Source organism: Falco naumanni, chromosome 1 (genome assembly GCF_017639655.2).
Source record: "Falco naumanni isolate bFalNau1 chromosome 1, bFalNau1.pat, whole genome shotgun sequence".
Classification (NCBI taxonomy): domain Eukaryota; kingdom Metazoa; phylum Chordata; class Aves; order Falconiformes; family Falconidae; genus Falco; species Falco naumanni.
Genome location: NC_054054.1, coordinates 122,292,849 through 122,320,135, shown reverse-complemented (window position 1 = coordinate 122,320,135; position 27,287 = coordinate 122,292,849). Strand labels below are relative to the sequence as shown.

The window sequence follows — 27,287 nt, the reverse complement described above, 5'->3', positions numbered from 1 at the left end:
ACTTTTACTTTTCATTCATCAAATATTTTACATTTTTACTTTTACTATCAAAAGACAGAAATAGAATTTCAGTCTTGCGCGTTTCCAGGACCCCGTGTTCCTCCCCACACGTACCTGCAACGTGACTTTTCTCACACAACTTTAGGCTCAAGCTGGTGCCGGGCACGGTTCACTCCAAGAGTTCTACAAACATTTATGATGTTTATAATATAAACCCACGCATAATATAAAAATGCATTAAACCTGTATCTTGTACTAACATTAGTGCCAGTGACCCTCAAAGCTCTGTGAAACTATTGTCTTACCCGTGTAAGAAAAAGCCTGCTGAATATCTATGCTCTGACCCCATCTTGAACGGAAAACAACACACAAACAATCTTTAAAAGGTTTGACTGCAGCATAATGTAGGAGCTGTGGCCAGAGCCCGTTCCCTCTTTTATGCAAATGAGATTGGGAAACAGCACAGAGGGCTCAGGGAAGGAGCTGCCACTATGATGAAGTGGCCCCACAGGAGGATTTATTCACTTCCAAAAGCCCAAACTAACCCATCTGCTGCCATCAGGAGCAAGCGTTGCGCCACTTATCTCTGGACGTCGTGCAGCAGCGGTTCCGCTTGCTGGGGAAAGCCCCGTCTGTTTTGCTGACCTGTGCCCAGCAGCCCTCCCGCGTTTCCCTTACAGTAGCACCACATAACGCCAAAACTTCTGCTAAAGCTCTCACTCAGAAATTGCTCTTTACAGGTAAGAAATCCGTATGCCTGTTTCCCCCTTAGACTAAATAGCATGCATCACAAACTGTTTTAAGATCCCAAATCAGTGACGAGGACAATCTCGACAGTTCACCTTACTATTGAAGCCTGGGGTTTTCAAACCATTTTAAACACATCCATTATAAAGCTGCACAAACTCGGCTCTTCCCCAGGTGTGAACATCTCAAGAAGGTTGAACCAGAAGCAGGCAAGTGGCTGCCGAGCCATCTTTGTCGGTTACCAAACAGTATTAACTTTGCCTCTGAATGACATTACCGTGTTGTCTAGAAATTCTCACGTATCTGAGGTTTGAAACGCCTGGACTTTGCGGCGGGGATCTCAGGCAGGAGCACGGTTGCAGCATTCAACGGAACGCAACTTCGTTCTCAAAATGACGAAGTTCATCACGCTGCAGCCCTCGGCGGGCCCGGCAGTCGCTATCATCACTAGGTTATTGCAGAGCTGAAAACTCACGTTTGCGGTTACGCACAGTGGGGAACAGGAAAATCTGAGTTGAAATACTTTAATCCACACAGTTTAATCTACAGAGAAATACAGTACAAATAACAAGACAACAAAAATACGTGTTAGGAAAATTCAGTAACAGAGCCAGCGCTGCGAAGAATCTGTATTTACAAACTTCTAAGAATAACATGGAGCAGATGTTTCTCAAAAGAGCCTTCTGGAAGCCTAAGTCACAACAGGCAGGCCATGACACAACTGACTGAAGACAAAAGGTTTCTTCAGTCCCACTTGTGTTAATGGTGAGACCACCACAGAACCAGGGGCCGTGCTGGGACTTCACTGAGGCTGCAGCTTCTGACAGACCGAACCTGGCCCAGCTACTCAACTAAGACACCACCGCGTGTAACGGCTGGAGCAAACGTCACAGTTATAGGGGGCCATAATATTGTTACCCTCCTCCGAAACACTGGATGAAGCCGATGAGAATGCAAACAGACTTCTACGAGATGCTCCACACGCACACACCTTGTGCCTACAGGGTAAATAAAGAACACTCTGCCCAGCTTTTATGACCAAGAGTTTTACAGCAGTACCTCCTTACCCTCTCACTTCAACCTGCCTTCTTTAAAAAAAAAAACACAAAGGAAAAACAATTTGGGTTTGAAAGCATCGTGATGTCAAGAAAAAATTAGCAAATTTTGACTTTAAACATTTATATTGGAGGTTCAGTGTTATGTCAGTTATTTCCTTGCAAGTGAGATCTCATATACTTTATAGCTGTGAGCAGACAGGTTTGCACTGAGGTTTTGTTTTCTGAGGCAGGAATGGTGCAGACAGCTTTTGCTTATGTTTGGGCACTAAATAATACATCTCTCAAACTGCACCATAAAAAAACAACTGTTCTGTCAAGAGTACACTGATCACTCCTTCCTTACTCTTTCGTGGGAAAACAAAAGAAAAAATCCCCTGAATCCCAAATGTCACCTTTCTCAGTTGAAAAAACAAAAACAAATCCCAATGTTATAAATTCTACTTTTTGATCTATTACTTGCATTTTAAGCTCATTTTTTTCCCTATTTAGTGCAACTTCAGAATATATGCATGAACACGTTTAATACAAATCCCAAGTCACAGCATCACAGTATTTCCAAGCTGAAGAGTAACTTTTCTTTTTCTAAACTGTTAACATGCTGGTATTTTCTTGTAATTAGTTATTAGTAATTTAAAGTTACCGCTCTTAAAAGTAACATTTTTACAGTATTCTAATCACTAATTACTAAATAGAAATAACTACTATACATATTGAAGTTACAAGCTACAAAAATAAAAATCCATTCTGTTTAACTGTAAAAATCCTACAAAGAGAAGATGGCTGGAGGTACTCTATGGATTACAACAGCTGGTAGCAGACAAAATGGCTTTTGAGGAATGTAAACTCTGAAGATACAGAACACAATAAACTCACAATGGAAGTTCCCACTTGTAAAATTATTTTTATGCTGAAATCTACAAACAAGTTGCAAATGCAACAAGAAATTAATTACATACAGCAATAAGGGTATACAACACAGTAAACAGGGCAGTATTAACAAGAAACAAAGTAAAAATTTGAATACATTCACACTTTTGAACAGTTAAGGGCCGGAACCTCAATAATGTAAGTTCGCATAACATCACTAGGTTTAGTCAAGGCATGTGGCTTTACTCCAGCTACAAGTCTCTCCCTGAGATGCCCAAAACCTGAACTGGGTATTCAGCACTGCTAGTGAGATAAAGACACATCGTGCTTTTAGAACTGTGACCTAAACAAAGTTGAAATAGACAATGCATAAATTCTCTCAATATACTTAATTGCTAAATGAACAACTGATCTCTGTTGTCTCGTTCCTGTGTTCAAGCAGCAAGCTATCATTTCTCAGAAAAAAAGTCAGAGCATTTTAAATAAATGGTTCACATTCAACAGGATCAGTTATATGCTGCTATTTTTAAATCTGAAAATATCCTAGTTTACTCCTAACTGAAGGGTCAAATCCTCCTTCTTTTCCAAAAGGAAGAAAACTGCCATTAGTTGGTGTGAAATACAGAACAAAAAAGGATTTTCAGTTAGAACACATGCAAAGATTCCCAAGTGTCCTACTCTTACCTACAGATTAACTAACTTGGTTACAGTGGTGCTCTACCAAAAAGCATTTGTTGCCAAGTGAAAAAGAGTAACTATCGTAACATTGATGCCATTATGCCGTTCACAGCTAAAGTACAGTGCTTTCAGGTTTTTTTTATAAACCAGTGAGATACAATAGCATACACCATAAAAGTTGTGAGCTTCTGTGCAACATAATGCAGAACCAGAAGGAACTGGCCAAACTCAAGCCAGAACCTTTAACTACCAGTTCTGAGAACCTGTGGAGAATGGGGAGGTTCCTCTCCAGCAGCAAAGAGCAAAAACTGTACATTGAAAATAGGTCAGGGAGACCAGGAACCTTCGGAGTCTTTCCTAGTTACCTTCCAGGTGTGATTATGGTGACTGAAAAAGCCGAACCGTGGGGAATACTGGGCTAGGAATAAACTGTGTGAAGCCATTCCGATTTTGTTTTCTGACGAGCTAGTTAGCATGGATAAAATGGACAGATGCCAGGCTCACTATCCTGGCTTCAGCAGAGCTTTTGATACTGTCCCAAATGATGTTTTTAGCTGAAAGTAGTGAGACAGCATGAAATGAGTAATTAAATGACTGAGGGAAAGCAGTATTTACTGAATAGTTGTAAACATTAGCAAGACAAAATGTATAGGGGAACAAATTCTCAATCTGAGTCAGCTGAAGTTATACAGAAGAAACTTCTAACTTACTCTTGCTACAAGCATTGTCTCAACAAGATTATTTTCCCCAAGTGTGTGCAAACATGGCAGCACTTTATTCTGCAACCAGGAGAAACTCAAGTCTGTTTTCCAAGAGCAAGTACTTCAAGCTTCTAACTAAAGTAAATGGCATTTCAAAGTTCCTTAGTGCCTATGAAAAGCAAGACCTGGGAACAAAACACCCTATGAAGGGGCAACATCGAAAGTGAACATATAAAAAGAGTATCAAATCTATAAATTATGCTATACGGTCTTCATATTATGAACAAGAAATGCAATTCATAACAGTGCTAGCTGGGAAAAATGTTCAAATTTGAGCATAATTCCAAATTAATTTGAAACAGAAATATTGCCATCGCAGTAGAAAACCCACAAGACTATGTTCTGTAATAACTGCAATAATTCCAAATTGTTGCTAAAAGTACACTCTAAATACTACCTTAACCTGCTTTAAATACCAGGCACAACAGACATACTTAAAAAAATATATATGCAAGTGAATGCTGCTCACCTCAGCTGTTTTTGAAGACAAAGAATGCAAGTTTGGGCTTCAGATACCTTTTTAAAAAAGTCCAGACATGGAGAAAGATCCAAAATGCAGGTGATATTTGAAACTGTTTAACCCTGCTATGAATTGCTGAAGTGAAAACACGAAGTAAAACAAAGCCTATGACAAGAAATTCTACACACATGAAAATATGCATACACATCCTCTCAACAGGCGTGAAAACAAGCGAGGTTTGAGCAAGGCAGCAAGCTGACTCACAGGCTCTCCGTGCAAGTTCGAGTTTTTCCTATTACATGTCACAGGACTGAGAACCTACAGTAAAGCTATCTGAATCGGACCGAACTTCAGTTAAGCTAGCATATACAGCAATAAAACTTAAAACTGTGTGAATTCACTTTCGAGCACTTGACAACTGATGTTATTATTCTCCCTGTACATTTTACACAAAGGTATACCGTATCAAAACGGCCAGAAGAAATTATTCATTATCTGTCTTCTTGAAACATCGCTTTCACTCTTTTTCCAAATGTTAATCGTTTACAGGGTAAAGGAAAATTCTTCAGTGCAGGACGTGAGATCCAGCTGCAGGGTACCCTCTTCTGGATAGAGAATGTACCGCAGTATTCTCAGGTTTCCAATCTGTTTTCAAAGAGCTACAGAGTAGCTATTTGCACTGGTTGGTGCTTTATGCACCTACAACATTAAAAAAGCATGTAACACCTTTACAGTCACAACACACACATGACAACATTAAGCAACTACAGCTATATTACAAATTAGGAAAGTTCATTTATGCTAGCGTTAGAAACTGGGAGCCCATTGCTGACATTTACTGTCTGCAGTTGGACTAAAACTTAAAACAGTTCCATAAAAGTAACTCAAACCAGACTTTAATGCAATTTGCAACATAGCGGAAAGGAGGATTCATTGAAATCAAAGGACAGCATGTTGAAAATAGCAAGACTTCCCAACAGACTCTAGTGCTAACACTGTACGCTTAAAAAGAACTTTTTTTTGGTCATGCATATGACAGCTATATAGTTACAATAGAAGGATGACCCCATGTCTGATTGGGACTGGGCGCTTCAATCTTACAGAATATTCTCCATACCATAAATACAATTTTACAAGAGGCTTCCCCATGCTTACAATGGCTACATTTGCTATGGATCGTTTGTGCTGCAATCACCAACAGTGAATTTGTGAAACAAACTTCTTAACTTCCTCGTGCAACAAGGGGATGATCGGTCCAATACAAACAAGACCATTTACTGAGGGTCCCCCCAAACAAGAGCCCCATTAGATGCTACTTTCACTTCTAATTCTCCTACGCTTCTCCAAAAGGAATGATGGATTTACAGTTCCCGAAGAGGATTTCATGCATTTAGGACAGGACTTGACTCCTAGTAAGCCACAGTAAGGGGGAGGATCTTGCTGGCACAACCACAGTACAACGTCACTGGCACCCACTCAGGCAAAGCTCGAGTAGAGAAGCCAGCTCACCTACTGTAAAAAAGGGGAGACTTTCAAAGTCTTGCATTGATTATTTTTTTTCTAGATGTCAGGAGTTCACAGTGAAGCTTTTGAATAGTTAAAGGTTCTTAGGCTATAATTCTATCAACTTCAGATAACTCTTTAAACTGTTTTATGAATAGTTTAGATTAAGTAGCCAGTGGTGTCATTTCTCTGAGAAAATACTGCCTTTCATAGCACATACCCTGCTTTTCCAGAGACTTGTAATTTGTTTGTAAACAACAGTTACACAACCATAGCACAGAACTATTTTTAGGATACTGTTACAAGTTATTAAAAAAATATTAATAACTAGTAAGATTTTTGAAGCTAATATAAATTGAACCTTGTAACTAAAAAAAAAGGTAGTGTACTATACTATACATAGTATACTATAATAGTATAGATATTTTTACATAGATTTAACTATTAATTTGTTCTCTGTATTTACATACAATAAACTAAGATGATGTGTATAAGGCTAATGAATATGGAATTTACAAATGGCTTCTGCTTTACAGTTCATTACACTCTAATCACATTTTCAGACAGCTGTAAATTCACTGATAATCAGTAGTATTTAAGATCTAGTACATACAATTTCTACAACAAACACCATCAAGTTAAAAAAATGCTCTCCAAAGAGGATTACAATTGAAGGTTTTAAAAATACTGACTTTGCCAAGGTTTCAATAAATTATTTTAAAATATAAATAGTTCATTCACCGTTAATGCAAATGTCATTTTATAGACAGCTGAAAAACAGTTTCATTTTACAAAACCTAGAAACATTGCCTACTTTACCCAATGGTATCACTTTCAGTTAGCATAAAAAAAAAAACCACCAAAACCAGAAACACCAGAAAAAAAAAACAAAACAAAGAAAAGAAAAAAAAAAAGATTGGGGGAGTTCTGACAAAAGCAGCAACATTCAAAGTTCAGACCAAAGCTCTCAAGTTTCCTTATGATCTTAGCTTATGCAGTATACATTTAGCATAAATCCTCTCCCTACCTGGAAGTTCACCTTCAGTAACTCAACTGGACTCAACTAAATGAATGACAGATTTTAAACCTCAACTCATAGCTCTCAACTGCTGCGGGCTTAAAATACCTGCAACAGAAAAGAAAAAAGGAAGCAGATTTTTACTTCTAGTAACCATGAAGATGTTTTCACCTGAGAAGCTTTTAACCTGAGAAGCTTCAGATAAGTCAAACTGACAGTTTCTGTGTATTGTTGTATGTGTTCTCAACCTTTACTATCAGCATGGGCCACCAATCTTTTCCTTGCCCTATATTCATATAGGAAATGAAGTTTCAGGTCCAGCAAGGTATCTTTGTCCCCCTAAGAGCCAGTTGGAAAACAAATGCTTCCATGTTTTTTTGAGAAATTATACATGTGAATGCCAGAACCTGCTAACCTCTGCAAACTTAGCTCTCAGCCTCCACACTTAAAATTGCAATAGTTAACAGACTGACTTACTGTTGATCATTTTTGGGTAATTATGAAGCAAGATCTTTAAAAAGCTTTCAAAAAAACCCCCACATTTGCCAATCATCATTTTTTCTTTAAAATCCTCCTCTAAACAGCCCCTAAAAAGCCTCCTCAAGAACTACAATGCTGCTATGTACAAAAACTAGAATTAGTTTCTCACTGAACAGAAGCAGAGCCACAGGATCATTCAGTACAAGTCACGGTACAATTATTCGGAAGTTGTATCTTGGGTACTTGGGACCTCAGTAGTACTCTACATATGGCTTACAAAGCCAATGAAAAAGGTCATTTGCTAACAGAACATTTCCAGAAACTATGTCCAAAATCATCTTTCTTGCTAACCACCTTCCCAAGAGCTCCCAGATCCTCTGCTCTCTCCATCAACCACCTTCCCAAGAGCTCCCAGATCCTCTGCTCTCTCCATCAAGCCTATGAGATAGGCACTGCGCCGGCAGGTGCACAGAAGAGTACTTGTCTTGTTCCAAAGAAGAGACGGCAGCCAGGAGCGGGCCTGCTGTCAGAACGCCAGCCCACATCCTGCTTGGTCTGTTTTTCTGTTCTGGGACTGTTCTGGGGAACAGAGCAGGGGGAAACAGGCCAAACTCCCAGCTGTTCCCCCTTTCCAAGGGTATCAAACATTTTGCAATCTATACTGTGTATGTGCAGAAGATCCGACTCCACAGCAAAGAAGGGCTGCAATGTGCGTCTCTTTCTGGCCATTGGAGTAATAAATAACTGCTCCACCTAGAAAGGCCGGGCATCCCCACCAATCAAAAAGGCAAAAAACAGTTCACGGTAATTTAGCTGTGAAAGTTTTCATGAACGTAAAAGCATGGCTTTTTCCTCAGTTCTAGTTCATTCACAAGTATGAACCTTAGGGCATAAACCTTCATCTGAGGTTAGGTGCTTTCAGTGTTTTAGTGAGCTGAAGTTCATCATTGCACTATGTTAATTCCACGACATCTATACGTCTTCATCCGTCTGTTCTCTAATGTGGTCTTGCTCAGACACACTGGAAGCGTCGTCATCTGTTTGTTCACCCGAGTGATACAACATCAGTGCATGTGTCTTGTGAGTTATGGTAACAGTGCAGGGCCCCTGAGCCCACGGCTCTCCATCCACCTGCATCGGCATCTTTGAACTCTTCAAGATCAGCTAGTATTAAACAGAAGAACACACCATCATAGCAGTTCAAAGGAGCTCTGAAGATACCTTTTACAACTACAATATATTGATGCTGCACGTTTTCAGTCTGACCAGGGACAAACTTTGTATGTAATTAGTTGCACTCATAGGCCACCAACCACAGCAAGTACTGTGGATTATCAAGTAATTAATTTTTACTAAGCAAGAGAAACATCTAGCTCAACTGCAACTTCAGATCAGACAGCTGAGTGCTTGAGAGTCTGTAGTGCGTATTATTAAAAAAAATTTAGGGAAACAGGTTGATAAACACCACTTACCCTCACTGTATGTGCCTGCCCCAGGCGAACAGGATTTGCTAGCTTCACCTGAATCTGGGCACAGTGGAAAGAACCATGAACACCAACAACTTCCAGAAGTCCGTCGTCATGTCTGTGAATTAAGAAAACAGACTCTTTTAGTGATGCTCATGAGCTCTATAATAGCTGTCCAAAGATTACTAAAAAAACCCAGTCCTTTTATACTATTCCTATAGAGAAGGCTAATGTTATTCTACAAATATGTTGAAACTATCTATTTGTGCTGGACAACAAATCACACTGAACAGCAAAAGAAGCCATAAAAGAAGACACAAGCGTAGAGCAATACAGCAGCTGGTATACCCTAGCTGGCTTCTGGAAATTATATGATTTTCCAAGGTTCATTGTGCATATTTAAGGCCCACAGTCGACTTCACTTCCATAAACTTGTACAATATTCTGTCTTTTCACTCAGTTATTAATCTACAGGAAAACCTTTTCATGGCTTAATTTTTTTAGCTTTTGGTAAATATTCGCCCAAGTATTTTTTAGAAATCCAGTATCATAAGCCTTGTAACAGAATTATGAAGTATATTGATATGACCTCTGAGGAAGGAAGTCACAAGAGGAAATAATTAATATACTCACCTGTTCTCTTTAGTATTGCTCCAGCTGACTTACTCAAGCATGGGAGTCAAATTTTTTGCTTGCTTTGTTTTTACTTTATATTTTAACCTCCGTTAAGATGTGCTCTTTTATATTCTGAAGCGGACATATCTTCTGCTTTTTGAAGCCTACCTTTATTTTTAATAGCCTCTTCAACAGTATCACTTAAATCACGCCAGACATCATTTAAAAAAAGTCTTAAAAAAACCCTCAATATGTGGGATGCACTTAGTCCAAGTCTCTAACATGAGAAAAATAATCTGAGATAGCCTACTGTCACAAGGAATCTTCTGACTTTCAGACAGGTCTGGCTACATAAGCACAGCCTGCTGCAGGAAATGCTTGCACTACAAGAACTGTTAAAGGAAAAAGAAGATGCACTGTGTACCTTGCTAAGGGGTATGGTTCATCGCCCATTCCTTCCCAGAGCCTACAGCCACCTCCCCAGTATCCAATATTCAGGACAATGATGCCTTCCAAATTGGGCAACTCTATTCTCTCACCATCCAATTCTAGCTTTAAAAGACAAACACAAGTTAATTACCGTGGATCAAATTCAGTAATTCAATATTAGCTAGTTATTCTCTTTATGCATTTAATAGACTTCCACTTGAAGAAAAATTGGCCCTGTATAAATAGAACATGTTTTCCTTTCATACTTTTAAAAAATGACTTCTGGTTTCACAAGACATCCTAAGCTGTAATAAATTTCTGTTAATAAAGCAAAAAAGGAACCTCACTTATGTAAGTATTTGGTGCTAAGGCAAATTTTATTTGAATATCAGTACTTGAACTTACAGAACTGAGTCAAGGCCAAAATTTAGGACTTTTCACTAAGCTCAAAGACATGAATTCCATGAAGTAAGCTGAAGACCGCAAAAGGAACATCAAAAATACTTAAAAGTCCAGAGCCATCCTATACAAACATCATATACATGCAAACTGCAAAGCTTTTCCCCTTTTCTTTTGAAAAGAAAAAAACACCAAACAACAAAACCAACAAAAATTCCCGAAACTTTTGTATGTTTTTATACTCCACTGATTATCCAAAGAATAAGCAAGTTAAAAAAAACTTACCTCAACCTTTTTGTTAAGATCTTTACATTCTTGTACTAAGCAGTCTTTGGTTCCATAAAAAAAATAAACAGCCTATACAAAAAAGAAAAACCAAACAGGGAGAACAGAAAACACTGTAAGAGAAAGACAATACATATGAAGACTATTTGAAATATTCATGTATAGTTACTGTTCTGCAAACCTCTTCTAGAATTCATACACAACGTATTTGCACGCCTTCAACTAAGCTTTCTTCGTGAGATAGGCTACAATTTGCATAAGAAATTTACTTTCCACTTTAAAAGGAAACAGGCAATGTCCTCAAATCATTACGTTTCAAAGCAAATGAGACATTCTAAACAAAAAACTGACCAAACAGCCACACTCTATAAGCAAGCAAGAAAAGGCAAGAAACAACACTTGTGCGTGGGCTGGAAGCATGTTTTACTTATGGAATCTGTTTCCCAAGAAAAAGGAGTGAACGCTTAAAATGGCATGACAGGAAGTAGGGCAGTGAAGCAATATAAAACAAAAAATAGCCTTAAATCAAGTCAACAACTACAAGGAGACAATGTCACTTTACCAAACACACCTTGTTAATAATTCTGCTGGAAAAGAGAGAGGGAGTCTTCTCACGATGAGCGTGAAAATTTAAAGCCATGAGAGCATCAGGTCCTATAGAAAAGTAGTTGTTCATTGTGAATACCTGTAAGACAGAACTTCCAGTTATGGTCCTATTAAATATCATTATTATGTTTTAAGAGTCACGTGTTTAATGGGAAGTAGGTAACCAGAAAAATAAGTATAAACATACAGGTATTCCATAAAATCCGTATTTATACTTGAAAACGATACCTTTGGTTTCCTTAAGTTGTAGTATCCTTTGTTTGTCACTTGAACCTTCCACCTGAAAAAAAACCCAGCCACTACTTAGACTCATAACAGACTGTTCTCACTTAGTATCAAAGTTGTAGTTAGGAAGCTCTTATATGTGTTGGCATCAAGTCAAGAGATTCATATTTAGTTAAATTATGAAAGAGTTAAGCTTTACAGACCAACTAAATAAAGACTAATTTTTTACCTCAGTATTTTTGTAGTTCCCTTCAGCAATAGTTGTATTTCTTTACATACACTGATCCAACTGGACATCAGTAGAGCTATAGTAGTATTTGGTTGTACAGGTTTTATCTTTTCACTGTTACTTACCTGTCTAGTTTGATTCCGTCTGCCTCCATGACATTTCGTAAGATCTGCTCTACAGGGACTTCTCCAGCATAACCTGCACCCCAGCCCAGTGTATTAGACAGGTCATTACCTGTTCCCAGAGGTAAAATTGCAACTTGTGGAATATAACGTTCTTGCCCCTACGACACAAAAGCACTGTGTATTAGCTCCTTCTCCAGCACTCATTTTCCCCGTTTTACCCCCAATGTTCAGGTTAGATAAGTATCATTAACCTTCACAGCAGCCTGTTACCCAGTGCAGAGCAATGGAGCTGGCAGCGTTAGTACAGCAGATGGCACATCTGAGTACTTACTGCAGGGATAACGCAAAGGAAGGAAATTGTGAGAAGGAAAGAACACAAACACAATATGGAAACAATGCATTATTAATACCAAACAGAGTATTCTTTCAAGAGAAGGACGCTTTGGATCTACAAGTCAAAGCCTGAACTTCTCATCTGATTTCCTGATCATATACTGCTGACTTGCTGCAGCGGTGGTAAGTTACTCACCCCGATACTGCACATACCTCTGGAAAGCGGTATGGACACCGAGATGTAACACACAAGGCTGTGAACCATAACAAGACACCAAAATGCTCTGAACAGACTGAAGTGAGGTTAGGTCTAAAACAACAGATGCACGTAATAGTAGAGTATTCAACCACAGACAGAAATTCACATAGTCAAAGGAGGAAAGTCAGTACCTAAGCTTCAGAGCTGCCACATACACACGCTGATCCAGCTGTCATCGACAGATGGAGCAGATGATAATCACCTGTGCAGATCACAGAGCAACAGCAGCAGACACTGAAAATTGGCCACCTTAGCAAAGGTCTTTGTTCTCTTTACCACAGAAGGGTGAGCAGTTATTTCAGATGTGCCACAGCCTTTGAAATTCAGCTGTGAAAAGTACTTGCAGTAAGTGGCATTATGGTTACTATTTTTTCAAGAAGAGTTATCAGCCAGGTAACCTGTATTTGAGAGTCAAGATAAATGAAGGGAGCAAATAACCTACTGCTGATAATAGAAAGGTTTTGCTGATAAACTCAACGGTATGTATCTAACTCCAATGTGTTGTGTGTCATGTGACTCAATCTGAATACTTGGAAACAAAGAATCCAGATTTCATCAAACTATATTGGTTCCGAGGGACAATATATCAACTGTCCAAGACCAAGTAACCACGTACTTATCTTCATTAACTTCTACAGTTCAACTTGGTTGCATTTCTACTTCATCGGTACATAAAAATTCTCAAAGAAGCTCAGTTTGACTATGCATGAAGTTGTAATAATGGTCTTCAACCACAGCATTTCATTTATTAACAAGAAAGTCACAGGGAAAAAAAAAAAAAAGCAAAATATCAATATGAGAGTAACTTTCTTCCTTATATCACTAGAGAAAAAGTTTATTACATAAAGCAGTAAAGCCCTAGTAATTGTTCTTAATTTTTAACTTTCTCAGGAGTTCTTAGTAGTACCCTGTAAATGGGAATATCTTCCATTTCAAATCAAGAGTAAACATACAGCTTATTTTTTCCTTCTCTACTTGCTGTTAATAGGTAAGGCTGCAGACTGGTAAGATTCTTTAGAACATACTGTAAGGAGCAGATGCAAATTATGGCACTCATTTACATACTAGTGATATAACCAGTACAGCCAGCAAAATTATGAGGTTATTATAAAAGACTGAGCGTGCTGGGAGAAATAAGAACTCAGAGCACATTAGCCATTATTAGCAATGCCTTTTACGACAAAGTAAATCTGTTTAGACAAAGAGGAAAGAACAACGCATAAAATATTCTGCAGTTTCTCTTCTTGTTTTATAGAAAAGAACAACTTTAAATATAATTTAAAATCTAAAGCTTTCATATTTTTCCTGAACTACAGGGACTCATAACAAGATGCATTTCCCCCTACTCCCAAACACAAATAAGCAATTCCGCCAGTATTTCTCTGCAGGCTTACTCAGGAAGATGAAAACAACAAATGCAGGTAAGAGATTAGGTGTATTGCTTCTGTAGCTCCAAAACTCATTTTGCCATCAGACATCTTTTAATTTAAAACACAATACCTTTATCTTCATTTCATCAATTGCATCCAGGACCCAGCCTACTGTGCCATCCCCACCACAGACAAGAACCCTGACAGCATTGCAAGGCAGCAAGGTACAAAGTTGGAGTGCTTTAGCAGGTGCAATTTTGCTTAGATCAAATACCTAGAAGAAAGGAAAATAAGTTCACAGAACATGGCTCGGGATTTGCCTCACAGACAAACAACTTCAAGAAGCTCATTCTAATGCAAAACAAAGATTCTCCATTTACAGTATTACATTAGCAACTGAGCCGACGTGACTTTTACGAGCAGGATTTGGTTTCCCAAATTCACAGTCGAGCTCCAGCTGCTTCACTAGGAATAAATGCCACCAATAAACCAAGCTAACACTGTCCTAAGAAAAGTCTGTATCTAGAGGCATTATGATGAATTCTGTACACATGGAAGACTTAAAAGCAATTTTTAAATAGCATACAAAGAGGTTTATTCTTTAAAGCCTTATTGGGATGCATTCAAAACAAAATACATAGTGGTTTCTATTAGGCTGTAGTCTAAGGCTGGCTTTTGAACTTCAAAGGAAAGGTACTGAGGTGCAGCCAGGAAATCCAAGAAGCTAACTGCCTTACATCAACATCCTGTACCATCCCAGTGGATTTTAAGGGGAAAGCAGCAACACAAAGCAGCAACTGTAAACACTGACGTTTTCACAAGTGAAGTGAGGATTTAAACAAACACAGGTCTCAAATTAAGATCTCAATATTTCATTTTCTAAAATTTGTACACAGTTTCAAGAGCCAGATACCCATCTTTAACAGAATTACTGCCATGTATTAACATAAATAAAAAAAAAATGTACCAGTATTAGAACTGTAACAAACATGGGAGTAGGAGGACCTTCTGCACTTTTGACCTCTCTAAATAAAGCTATTCTTTCTTAAAGAATAAAACGCATGAGTGTTTCCTTTGTGATCCTACTGCCACTGTGTAAACAAAGTTACATTTATCCTAATTTAAACTTTTATTTTATTATAGTGGCTTTTCACCATAAATACCTGAACGGGGTTCAGCAGAATTTTAAATTCTCCTAGTAAAGTTTCACCCATGTTGTTTCCACTACGAGTATTAGCCAGTATGATTACTGGCATCCAGTGTTTTCTGCAGTAAGGTACTACCTGGAAAAAGGTAAAAGTCAGTCAGTCACACAAACACTGCACTTTTGAAAGTGGTTAAAGCCTTGCTCCAAAACCTGTCCCCTCTAAGTGCTGAAATGAGGAAACTACCGATTAGCCTGAAGCATTCAAACAAGAAACAAATACTTCTGACACACTGAGTTGAAGATTTCCATTCTACAGTGCCTAGGATGATAAATACTGCAGTATTATGAACACAGCAGCAGAAAAATCACAAAACATTCAAGGAAGGTACCCAAATCTCAGTGTTTTGGAGTAACAAAATGCAAATCTTTGCTCATGCTGCGACTACAATGTTAAGAACATGACAAACACCTCTGAATTAACACTCCAACTACTTCATGTACATTGAGACATTTACCTGACAGTTATTAACCTGACAAGGTACTGAGTTCACGTTTTAATGTGTGGGGTGTTTTTTTTAATATATTAAAAAAACAAAAAGCAGTAGGCAATTACCTTTTCATAATTTGTTCTTTTGTCTTTACGCATCTGGTTGATTGTAGACATATAGTATGGTGGGATAATTAAGTCTCTGAATTCTCCAAATGTACACTCCTCAGTCTTTAAACAATCCATCATGCATTCATCATGTACAGTGTACTGACACCACACACATCTGGAAAAAAGACAAAAATACATGAAAAAAAGTCCTCAAACAACAGGCACATCGATTTTGCTCATTTATTTTAGACAGGTTAACCTTCTGCAAAGTACTTATGTTCACATGCACATTATAAGTAACATTTTAAGCACAAGGAGGAGAAAACCATGCATTACTCGGAAGTCTACATGACTACGTATTGGCTACGGAAAATTACATAACCAGGTCATGGACTTGCAAGTCTAGAAAAGCATTTGAATTCTGTGGAAAAAAACCCAACAGTTTTAAAGTAATTCTATTCTTTTTAATTCCCAGACCAGGTGCTATAAATACCCTCCTGCATTGTTTGCAATATTAGGTTACACTGGAAGTTTGTATGAGAAACTCCTCCTCACCCTTGAAGGGCACACTTAAAACACTAGAGTTCAATTTATTGAAGTGTTACTAGTAACATTAACTAATGTATCTCTTAAGAATGCAAACATCCCTTTAAGTCTGAAACCTAAAAGGTTACGCAGTACTGCACAAGGCTGATGGGATTTTGTTATGCAAAACTGCTCAGCTTTTTGACCTATTCCAAAAGCTGTCCTGGAAAACAGATCGGAACAAGAGGAAAGACTGCAATATGCACTGCCAGCCCCTGCAGAATGTTAATCCTCATTTGCTACGTCCAAACCCTCGGTTTAAGCAGCTGTGCAAGCTATTTTTGGAGTCTTTCTGACTAATCCAGCACACAACTAGAGTGGCACTGATATCTGCCATGTACTGTGACTTCCTTTTCCTCTTCTTCTCCCTTTGCCTCCAAAACCCTCTCCTTCCCTCCTCTCCCACACACACTCTCTCTCAAGGTTTTGTTTCTGATAGTATGCTCATTTACACAGGAATTCTTGCTTACTTACCAAGAAGTTTGACAGTATCACACAGAAGCCAAGCAAAAGCTAGTAGCATATACGCTGGGAAGATGACATCCTTTGAGAAGGCTGAAGTAACACACGACACCTAGGACCTGGGCCATTAGCACTGTATTTTGGCATAATGTGCTACCATGTGTGACGCTGACAACTTTGCAAGCAGCCTTGCTGATGAAAGTGCAAGCCCTTTCAATGGTCCCTTGAATTTTTTGAACACTCTTACCACCTGTCTAACCTATAAACAATAGATTATATTACAGTAGCTTTTAAAAGTTCCCATTAGCTTTGAGTACCCCCAGAAATGAACTTAAACCAGCTATAGGATGGTTGTTTGTTCTAGATACACTGAGCAGACACCAATTTTGCAGAGACACACATTTTGGTGCTCTGAAGTGGGAGCTGTGCCACCCAAATTGCTCAGGCTACCCACTGTAGGAATGGCAAATGTGTTAGAACCTTCCCAAGGTCACCCCCTAAAAAATAAGCTCTCTTGGACACAGAGAGCCTTTCATATGTAATTATACAGGAGGTAGTGCATCATGCAATTAAGAGAACAAGCGGACTTGAGATGCAACGACACCATCTATGACTCCAATTACCCACCAGCATCAATTTTAATTTAATCAATTTCATTCTTGAAGTTGTAATTTTAACAGAGTTTCATGTTTTGACTACAGCAGGCTCTTCTTTGGGGTAATGCATTCCAATAACCCTGTGGGAAATACCATACTGATCTGGCATCGTACTTTCCTCATATACAGTCAAATTCCCGTGCAGTACCTGTAGTCGCAGAGCTTGGGCTGTGTGCCACACTGTTGTTTGCATATCATACAGCAGCAGCAGAGCGGGACATTGCCTCTGATCCAGTGGTGTGGCATTGAGCTGTGGGCTCCACCATCGCTCCTCATCATGATTTCCTTGCAGAGGAAGAGCTGGTCAGCCTTCTTGAGGCAGCCTTCGCTGACACGCAGCCCACAGCCCGTGCAGAAGGCACCCTGAAGGATGTGCTGGGCACACACGCAGCAGTAGGAGGGCTGCCCGAAGAGGTCCGTGTAGTGCCAGTCATGCTTGCTCTTGCGAAAGATGTCCCGTATCAGCACCTGCCGCCGGGACCGCTGGAAGCTGCACCACAAGGTGATCAGCACCGGCAGGATCACCGAGCAGAGAGTCCAGAACACCAAGCTCCAGTCCGCCACGGCCGAGGAGGAAGCGCCGCCACTGCCCGCCGCCCCTGCCATTCCTCAGCAGCTCGGCCGCGTCAGCCTAGCCCCTCGCACCTAGCCCCTCGCACCTAGCCCCTCACGCCAGCCTGGCCCCCGACACCTGGCTCCTCACCCCTGCCCCCTCAGGCCCGCCTAGCGCCCCTCACGCCGGCCGGGCGGGCAGCGGGCCGAGCCCGGGAACGGCCCCCTAGTTCAAGGGGCCGCTGCGCAGCTTCGTTAAGCATCTTTTAATCCCTTATTAGGGCTAAGCGCCTCCTTGCCCCGCACCCGGCCTACCGGCGGCAGGTTTCAGCGCCGGCCAGGTGCGGGGGGCTGCTCCGCTGCCCGCCCGGGTCAAGCGCAAGGCCGGGCCCGGCCCCCCGCGCCAGGAGGGAGCCGCGGCACCGCCCCCGGCCGCCCCGCTCCCACCCAGGCCCCGCCGCGGGGGCGGGGGGCGGCCCCTCACGCCCCCTCCCCTCGGGCCACCGCCCGCACTCGCCCGCTGCCCGCCCCGCAGCGGCGGGGCTCCCCGGGCCGCGGCCGCCTGCGCTGGGCCGAGGGGGGAGCGCCGGCCGCCGGGGATGCGCGGGGTGGCGGAAGCGGAAGCGGCCGGTTGCCAAGCGCTGGGCGCCGCCCCGAAACGGGCGGGGGGGGCTCGACGGCGCTTTATCGCGACTGGGGGTTGACCGGCTGTCGCGACAGTACATGCAGAGCGGCCCGGCCCGCAGCGGCGGCTGGCTGTGCCCGGGGCCGCGTGGTCGCACCGTCTCGCCCTCCCGCCCCGGCCGTAGGTCGAAAAATAAACAGCTGCTGCTTATAGAAGGCGCGGGGCCTTGCACCCTCGGAACGTGCCTTGGACAGTTCCGTACCGCGCGGCACTGCCGGGGATTTGGGCTGTCGGTATCGCAGAGCCTGCGCTGAAGGGCGCCCCCCCCGCAGCCTGGGGGGGCTCAGGCCCCCGAGGGAGGGGGCTCAGGGAGGCCAGAGCGGGGCACGGCCCAGCCCCAGCGGCCCCTCCATGGCCCCCGACCCCCCAGCCCTCCCCGCCGTGGCCATGGGGCTCCAGCCGGTGCAAGGCAGGAGACGTGGGCCCAGGCCAAGGCAGCCGCCCGCTGCAGCGCCAGGCCTCCCGCTGGCCTCGTGCTCGCGTTTCTGGAACCTTCCTGAATCAGAACACTGGTGAGCCCTGTGGCCGTGTGCCACGTCCCACCGCTCCGTTTGCCCTGTGCGGGTACAGCGGCACCGGCGGGATGAAGGCTGCTCTGTTAGGAGACGGGCAGGGAGGAGGGGGTGGCTGGCAGCCAGGCCGGCAAGCGGCGACCAGCCCCCATGTGCTGGGCTATGCGGGCGGCTGCGCCGTCCCCTCCCAGGGCAAGTGCCAGTGGCACACGTCCCTTGGGCGAGAGCTGCCGATCGTGCTGGGTGCCCGTTTCATACGCTATACTCAAAGGGACACGTTTCTTCTCCTGCACATGGTGGTGCCAGTGGTGCTCAAACCCAAAACAAGCTGTTGGCAACGACACTGGTTAACCTGTGTTCCTACTTCACACTCTGTTTATTAGCAAGGACATTTATAATCCTGTTTCCTACTAACTTGTCTTGAAAATAGAAGAACCGTATGAGTTTTCATTTGTAACATTCTATTAATTTGATAAAAAATATCTCTGCTGTGTTTTTCAGCAGTGGTAATCTGGCTCTGCTAGAGTAAAACCACATTAATACCTACTTCTGTGCTGTAGTAGAGACAATTTTTGCAAAAGGGGCCCCTTTGCAGCCACCTTTGAGATTAACGGTCAGTAACGAGCAATTGGTTCTTTTCAAAAACAATCGTTTACCTGAGGCACCCGAAACTCTTGCTTGCTACGCTAAAGGTAAGGTGATCTGTTCTGTTTTCACAAATTTTAAATACCCAGTGTAACTCTGAAGCCTGAAGTGGGAAAAAAGGTCTGCTATTTTCTTTCCCTCAGGAACAGAGTTATGCTGAGAATGTGTGAGCAGATAATAGCCTAATTCAAAGCTTCAGGCCAGATGTCTTCAAAATCATACTATCGCTCAAATTAGTTAAAGCATAAACAAACATTTGTGACTGACGTAGCTACGTCAAATAAGCTAATGCCTCAGTCAGCGTTACGCATTTTGGAACAGACTGAGAGAAAGCAGAATCAAAATGAAGACATTTCTTGTGTTTGTCTCCTTTTTGGTCCTGATGACCACTTTTACAGGTAGGAGTTTACATAAAACAAACCTGTGTACGTATGTAGAGCTGCAGAGCATATTATAATACTATTAGTTTGTCAGCCTCGTATTTTAGTATCTTCCTGTTTAATTTTTGATACTTAACTATTTTTGCATTGCATGCTTTCCATGATTTGATTTTTAACAATCATGCTATTGTATTCCGTATTTCACTCTCTGCGTTACCACACTGTAGTCATTTATTGTAAAATCAATAATTTTACTACCTTACTATTTTAATATTATTTTACCAAGGTCCTGCAAGCTAAGTGTTCAATGCAATCTCTCCTTTGCAACAAAAGTCTAACTCATTACTTTGAAAAATAATCCTAAGTAAAGCAACACAGAAAAGAACAAATAATTGGAAGAGTTACTAATGTCAGTGGTTAGATGGTGCTGTTATATTTCCTCATTTTAGAGAGTAACATGAATATGTAGGGTTTGCTTCATACTGGTAGAACTAGAGAAAGCACAAGTATAAAAATGGTTTAAAATTCCACTCATATCTCCTGGAATGCAGTATCCCCTGGGAAGGGGCTGTAATGAAAGAACACTTTGTATATAGACAAAAATCAGGTTTGGAGACATTTCATTTTACAACTGACAGATCAAATATTAACTTTTTGGTAATTTCAGAACTGATTTCTGCTTTTCTGTCTTTAGACACTTCACCAATTTTGACTGAAAAAGATGCCAAACAGATTCTGAGAACTCGTCGTGAAGACAGACCGAGAAAAGCTGGTTTCCCTGATGAGCCAATGAGGGTGATGATGATACTTATTTTTAAATTACATTAACTTAAAAACACCCAAACCAAACAAAATCCCCAAAACATTTGTGCTTAGTATTAAATTTCTATAGATTTAATTCCAAGCAATATGTTATGATTATCACCCTTTTAAGCAGCTGAGTTCTTCTTCTGTAAAATATTAAAAAAGCTTTTTTACATTCTTTCAATTACTGTTAAGTAGCATTCTGTAAGTGCTGAATATTGCTCAGGAAACGTACGCTTGCAGAATGTGGAAATTATTTATCATGGTTTAAAAATGCCGATTAAATTATTGAGAAGAAAGTAGCTTTTCATTTATAGAAATGTGGATTTCATCAGGTTGTTCCTGAAAAACTAAATAACAGGAAATGTCTTCTGCTTACAGTACATTCTGCACTCAAGGCAGAAAGGAGATGTAGGTGTCAGTGGTCAGTGTGGAGATTGAGGTAGTTCTCGACTAGCTTTTAAAATCACTTACTTTCATTCCTTTATTTATGAATGCTACAGATAGGACGATTTGTTATGATAGTGTACAAGTTTTTAGTTGCTAGCTTTAGTGCAACTAAATTGTTTTTGCGTGCAATAATTACATTTATTTATTTCTAAATCATATTATAACAAAAGAAGAATTAAAGAGCTTTCTGTTTTACTTGCTTTGACAAGATGTAACATATAATTCTGCACTTCTCAAGAGGTGCTTAAGGTATTTTAAAATTACTGCCTATGGTATTTTAAAATTACTGCCTATTTCTTTCCAAAGTAAATAAGCTGTGCTAAAATTGCATGGTTCTGAAGAGGCAAAACCCACAGAAGCTAGAAAGCACACAATAGATTGTGCATGTGTGATGAATACGAGGTGCTCAGCTCGGCAAGGTGCTGAACACTTCTGAACTCCATGGGACATGGAGTGCTATGTGCCTGGCAGGATTGAGCTCACTGTGTGCCAGGATTGTGGACATAGCTCATGGTTTTCCAGTGGTTATTGTACATCAGCCAAAAAGAACCCACCAGGCCACACAGCACTCTCGATGCACACGTTTCTCTGTTGAGTGTGAAGGCCACAACAAATCAAAGCCGTCACAAGGATACTGCACCATGCTTGCTAACCACCTTGCACGGTGAAGACTGTACGACAGAGCCAAAACCCAGAGGCACGGGCTTCACTGCTGCCCACAGCATTCGGGACTGGGTTGGTTTCTAAGCTGCTGTTAAATGAGCCTTGTTTTTGCAAACCAGAATCATAGAATCTTGTAGGTTGGGAAAGACTTTTAAGATCATCAGTTCCAACTGTTAACCCAGAACTGCCAAGGCCCCCACTGAACCGTGTCCCTAAGCACCACATCTATGTGCTTTGGCTCCCTGGGCAGCCTGCTCCACCGCTGGGCCACCCTTCCAGGGAAGGAACGTTTCCAACATCCAACCTGAACCTCCCGCTGCAGCCTGAGCCCGTTCCCCCTTGTCCTGTCGCTTGTTACTCGGGAGAAGGGATCCCGCCCCCCCCCCCCCCCCCCCCACCTACAGCCCGTGTCAGGCAGCTGTGGGGAGCGGTACTGTCCCCCCTGAGCCCCCTCCTCTCCAGACTAAACACCCCCAGTTCCCCCAGCTGCTCCCCATCAGACTCATGCCCCAGCCCCACTGCCTGTCTCTGGACACGCTCCAGCCCCTCTGCGTCCCCCTTGGAGTGAGGGGCCCAAAGCTGAACCCAGGATTCGAGGTGTGACCTCACCAGTGGCCGAGTGCAGGGGGAGGGTCGCTGCCCCGGTCCTGCTGGCCACGCCGTTTCGGACACAAGCCAGGATGCTGTTTGCCTTCTTGGCCACCTGGGTAAGAAATTAGAAATCAGCAGGAATACAGCTCCCATCTATGCTTATGTTTTATATACCACCACAATTATATAACATCCTATATAGTAAATATAACATGTATTAAATACAAAATAAATAGAACAGTAGAGAAGTTGGATTGAATTATATCCTGTACTGCAAGAAGTTACATGTGTACATACAACGCAGCCTATGGTTTAGTTTTAGGTAGCCCTGTGAGGAGCAGGGAGTTGGACCAGATGATCCTTATGGGTCTTCCAAGCTGAGATAGGTGATGATTCTAGATGGAGAGCAGAGGGAGTTAGGGCTAGAGGTGTGTCTGATGGCTGATTTCTGTGGCTCTGTCCTTGCCACTTCCCATCCTACCGTGATTAGTAGCAAACAGTTGAGGAATTCCAACCTTCTTTTTTTTTTTCCTTTTTTCTATACAGCAATGTTGGCTTTCTGTAAGAAACCTCAAATGTAAGAGTATTTGTTTTTCTCACTAAATGTCGAGGTTTTCTGTAGAAAAGGAACTACCTTTCAATAAAAAAACCTATCCCCTTCTGCCTTGTGGAACATGAAGACTTTCTCTGTAATGAAGGTGCATGGCTGCTGTATCCCTGTGCACAGTTCTACTGCTGTCTGCAGGAGAAAAACTGATTTTGTATGGGTTCTTTGTAGCAGAATGAAATGCTGGGATGAACCCACCTTCGTTCATCTATTTTAAGCAAAAGCTTTTTGTACTAGGCCAGATCATGCTGAGCTGGGGAATTTAATTTGTAATTCTTTGTGACATTTTTTGACTTCTACAGTGTTGTTTCAGTCAAAAAGCCTGTTCAGTTACAGACAGCAAGATCTGCCATCTCTGATTATTTTAAAAATATCATTTATGTTATCAGCATGTTTTAATCTTACTTTGACTGAGACCCTGCTTTTTATCATGTTGCATCTTCTCAGTCATATAGTTCTGTTCTCCGTAAGTTCATAGTGCAGTCTCACGGGGGACTCGAGCCAAGTCGCCCTGTGCCGCAAGGAGAGAAAGCACAGTAAAAGGCAGGATACCAATGCTTCCTGCTGGTACCCCGTCACCCTCTGCTCAGCACAAAGAGCAGAGAACTGGATGACAGCGGGAATTCTTGGCCAGTACAAAGGGTTTATGCTACAGCTTCCATTCCTACGGCGCCTACTGTGCAAAGCAGTGGGGGGGTTATTTTGCAAAATCTAGTTTCCACAAAGCTTACCAGCCCACATGCGCTGGGATGTAACATTTTAAAAGTCCTGTGAAGGTCAAGTTTTTGGTACACGGCCCACTTTAGTTTAATAACTTGTTGCTTACACCAAGCCTCCTATAAAGGAGTATGGGAAATTCACATTATTTTATGTATCACAGAAAGCACAATCAGCGCTCATGCATGCTACTTATTAGAAGCCTTCAGAGTACTGCCACATGATCCTATAAGGGGTTAATGTTTTTTAATCAGCAGGAATCAATTTTCAAAAGAGGCTACAACAGACCTGTCTATGAGAATCCTTCTGTGCCCTCAGCACCAAGAAAGGCTTCTGTGTGGAAATGCAAATGTGTATGAAGAATTCCTTATTTATAAATATTGTTGTAAAATTCTGGTGCAACACCTTTAATGATCTGGGTGATATCATTCACTACATATTGCTAGGTTGAGCAAGCTGACTAGCAACACCATTTCACTATATTTGATAATTTTAAGGGGTAAATTAATTGCTCTTATGTAAGCTGTAAAATTCTCCTAGTTCATTGGCCTGACATTAGACTTAAATGTCATAATGAAATTACTTTTTCTTTTCTTTAAATAGGAGTATATGCTTTACCTCCAGCGCTTGGAGCAGAGATCAGAAGAGCAATTCCTTGAACACTGGTTAAACCCACATTGCTACCCACACTGCAACAGGGATTTAGTGCATCCGATCTAATGGTTTTGTCTACCTTTCAACTGGTATATATATATATATATATTTTTTTTTTTTTTATGGTGCATATTTCTTTCTCCATAACAGGCAGAGCCACAAACTGGAAGAGGAGTGAATAACTAATGGCTGGAGCAAGTACCTTGTGCTGAAAGGTGCCTGGCAACAGAGCACTGGCAGGGAACATAAGTGCCCTAGGATCAGCTGTGTCAGTGTAGTTCTATTCGTGTTAGTAAGACATTTGGTTATGCATTTCTCTGCTATATGGATGTAAGTTGGTGACTGCACAACATTCTTATTAATGTTTCTTTCCTGTCTGCTTGTCCTCCTTTTCCAACTCATCTATTTAAGTTTTCTACTTGTTCACTTAACTCTTAGTAGGACTATGGCAGGATTAATCTTGTCATCCTTGAGATACTTAAGATGCAGTCTGACCTGCTAGGAGTTGAGCCTGTTCTGCAGTATCACAGCTATAGTAATTTGCTAGCTGCTGATTTTTTAAATGGATTTCATTATTTAGTACACATGCTGGTAAACATTAACATAGAACATTTTCACAGAAGTTGCACAGATTATTAGTTCTGTTTATGATTTCCAACATCAGTGTAACAGGCAGCATCATTTGCTTTATTGCCTCTGTTTATCATATGCATCACAGAATTCAATTGGAAAATAGACTCCAAAGCACAGCTCAGAAACCAGGCACTACTCACAAGCCAATCAGTGACAAAATGACACATCCCAGTAGTACCCCATGCACGTTAGGTTTGTGATATGGTCATGCTTTTTTTTTTTCCTTGTGTGTTTTTTGCACGCACTATCAACTTACCGCTACATTTAAAAAAATGATGTATTGAGGTAAGGAGCATATAGGATTGTAAACGATAAGTATTAATCATAAACTCTTCCAATTACCCAACAGCTATTTGTGATGCCAAAAGAAGAAGATACACCTACATCTGTGTATTTTTATCACAGGATAAGCCTTCCTGCTTGCATTCTTTAAGCAGACATGAAATTTGTCAACTGGGATAAATTTGAATCATCAACATAACAGTGATGCTCTATCACTCACAGTTAACTTTTTAATGTAAAAGTTGCAAATTTAGCTCTGTACTTTCAAAAGAATTTAAGCAGTGGAATACAGAGATGGTGTCTGACAGGGATGATCTGTTTCAAGAGGCAGAAAGTTTGCTTAAAATTCTGCTATCTACTTGTACCTGTACATATCTAAATACCTTTGAAGATCTGGACGTTGTGGTAGACTTTGATGGAGCTATGTTAATTCAAAATAAGACAAAGGTCTGAAACTTATTTAAAACAAAAACCATAAAATTCCCAGACCTTAGCCCTGGGAGGTAAGTTGGCAGTTTTAAAAAAATCTTCTAGCTGAGACACAGTTGAAAGCTGGCTCACTTAGCTGTTGCATTTCTTCACAATAACTGCTTACAGGCAATTGTGAAGAATTAATGTTAGAAAAGTGCTTAAATGGTTTGAAGCCCTTTATACATTATTAGTATGGCCAATGTCAGCATTTTTTTAAATTATATTTTCTTTTTTTCCTGCAGATCTCTTCATGGGCGCTGAAGAGGATATATATTACGGTTGTGTTAAAGAGGACAAGATCATTCCTGCATTGGCTGCATGCTCATTGTAGAGCCGAACCTCTTTGCAATACAGTGATACAGCAAAACTTCCAACTATAAATGGCTAGATATGTTATAGACCACCATATATTTGCTACCAGTAATGATTGCATGCATGAATAAATCAATCAAGGGTTTCCACAGTTTCTGAGGTATGGACAAGAATAAATCACTGATTAGTCCTACAGTATGCTTTTTAAGGGTACAGGTTTAGACTGCCTGAAGCAAAAGGAACTTGGAGGGAGAGATCCATAGGAAATTGGAGAATATAAGCATGAAGAGAAGGCCAGCTTTCTGGACTTTGGAGGAATCCTTAATTACAGTTTCCTAGGTTAAAAACAACATTGTATGAAGACGTAACATTTATGCAACACTAATCTACGTTTAATTGCCTGATGAGTATTTCATGTATTGTTTCATAATAAAAGCTTGATTCAAATCCATTTTCAGATGGCCTTTGCCTCCCATAATATACGCTGACAAAAATCACTGGAAGCAAGGCTTGGTGTTGTGAAGTCCTAAGGAAATGTCAGAGGACTTCCCAGGATCATCAGCTGGGAAGCACTGCAGTGTAGTCTAATCATTTTGTAGTTTCTCTGCACTACTTTTCCCTTTCCTTTATGATTCTGCCAGATCAGGCACATGTATCCAGCCATCCCTTTTCTGCCTGTATGCCTTGGTAACTTATGTCTTAGCATAGAATATCTTGTAAAGTCAGATGGTAAACATGTGACATCTGCAAAACAGCATGAATAATGTCTTGATGGCTCTTATATGATCCGTAATGGCAATAGAATTAGTTATGAATGGACCAAAGTAACTTTCAGAGTTCCTCACTGCAGTCACACTGAGAGCCTGAGGACTGCTAGCAAAATAAACCACAGTTTTATGAAGATGCATAAGGTAATTATTGCTGCAAAGGGCATTTGATAAGCTGAAATAGATCAACAGTCCTTTTAG

General features: G+C 41.1%; 2 protein-coding genes across 4 annotated transcripts; one reads left to right on the top strand and one right to left on the bottom strand.

Moving 5' to 3' along the window:
• Positions 1-1,024: 1,024 nt before the first annotated feature.
• Positions 1,025-18,493, bottom strand: DGKE (diacylglycerol kinase epsilon). Of its 3 annotated transcripts, XR_005826035.1 has the most exons (12): positions 17,510-18,493; positions 15,674-15,833; positions 15,077-15,196; positions 14,044-14,187; positions 11,952-12,109; positions 11,601-11,652; positions 11,338-11,451; positions 10,767-10,838; positions 10,078-10,205; positions 9,045-9,156; positions 7,970-8,736; positions 1,268-7,926 (listed from the first exon to the last, which is right to left on the bottom strand). XR_005826035.1 is itself a non-coding variant. In XM_040581887.1 (11 exons), the coding sequence occupies exons 1-11, from the start codon at positions 17,965-17,967 to the stop codon at positions 8,545-8,547; spliced, it is 1,710 nt and encodes a 569-aa protein (XP_040437821.1). In that variant the 5' UTR covers positions 17,968-18,493; the 3' UTR covers positions 1,025-8,544. The 3 variants fall into 3 exon arrangements, 2 of the variants coding, with proteins under 2 accessions (XP_040437821.1, XP_040437822.1); XM_040581887.1 differs by having other exon boundaries at positions 1,025-8,736; XM_040581888.1 differs by lacking the exon at positions 14,044-14,187 and having other exon boundaries at positions 1,025-8,736.
• A 1,551-nt stretch (positions 18,494-20,044) lies between these two features.
• On the top strand, positions 20,045-26,770 carry C1H17orf67 (chromosome 1 C17orf67 homolog). Its single transcript, XM_040581889.1, has 4 exons — positions 20,045-20,153; positions 20,830-20,930; positions 24,571-24,710; positions 26,250-26,770. The coding sequence occupies exons 1-3, from the start codon at positions 20,099-20,101 to the stop codon at positions 24,685-24,687; spliced, it is 273 nt and encodes a 90-aa protein (XP_040437823.1). The 5' UTR covers positions 20,045-20,098; the 3' UTR covers positions 24,688-24,710; positions 26,250-26,770.
• The last annotated feature ends 517 nt before the right edge of the window (positions 26,771-27,287 follow it).

Coding starts and splice junctions, on each gene's coding strand:
- DGKE (XM_040581887.1), bottom strand. CDS start 17,967: ATGGCAGGGGCGGCGGGCAGTGGCGGCGCTTCCTCCTCGGCCGTGGCG. Junction 12,110..14,043: donor TTGATGAAATGAAGATAAAG/GTATTGTGTTTT, acceptor TTTGTGTCGTAG/GGGCAAGAACGTTATATTCC. Junction 8,737..9,044: donor GGCAGGCACATACAGTGAGG/GTAAGTGGTGTT, acceptor GTTTAATACTAG/CTGATCTTGAAGAGTTCAAA.
- C1H17orf67 (XM_040581889.1), top strand. CDS start 20,099: ATGAAGACATTTCTTGTGTTTGTCTCCTTTTTGGTCCTGATGACCACT. Junction 20,154..20,829: donor CCTGATGACCACTTTTACAG/GTAGGAGTTTAC, acceptor TTCTGTCTTTAG/ACACTTCACCAATTTTGACT. Junction 20,931..24,570: donor TCCCTGATGAGCCAATGAGG/GTGATGATGATA, acceptor TTCTTTAAATAG/GAGTATATGCTTTACCTCCA.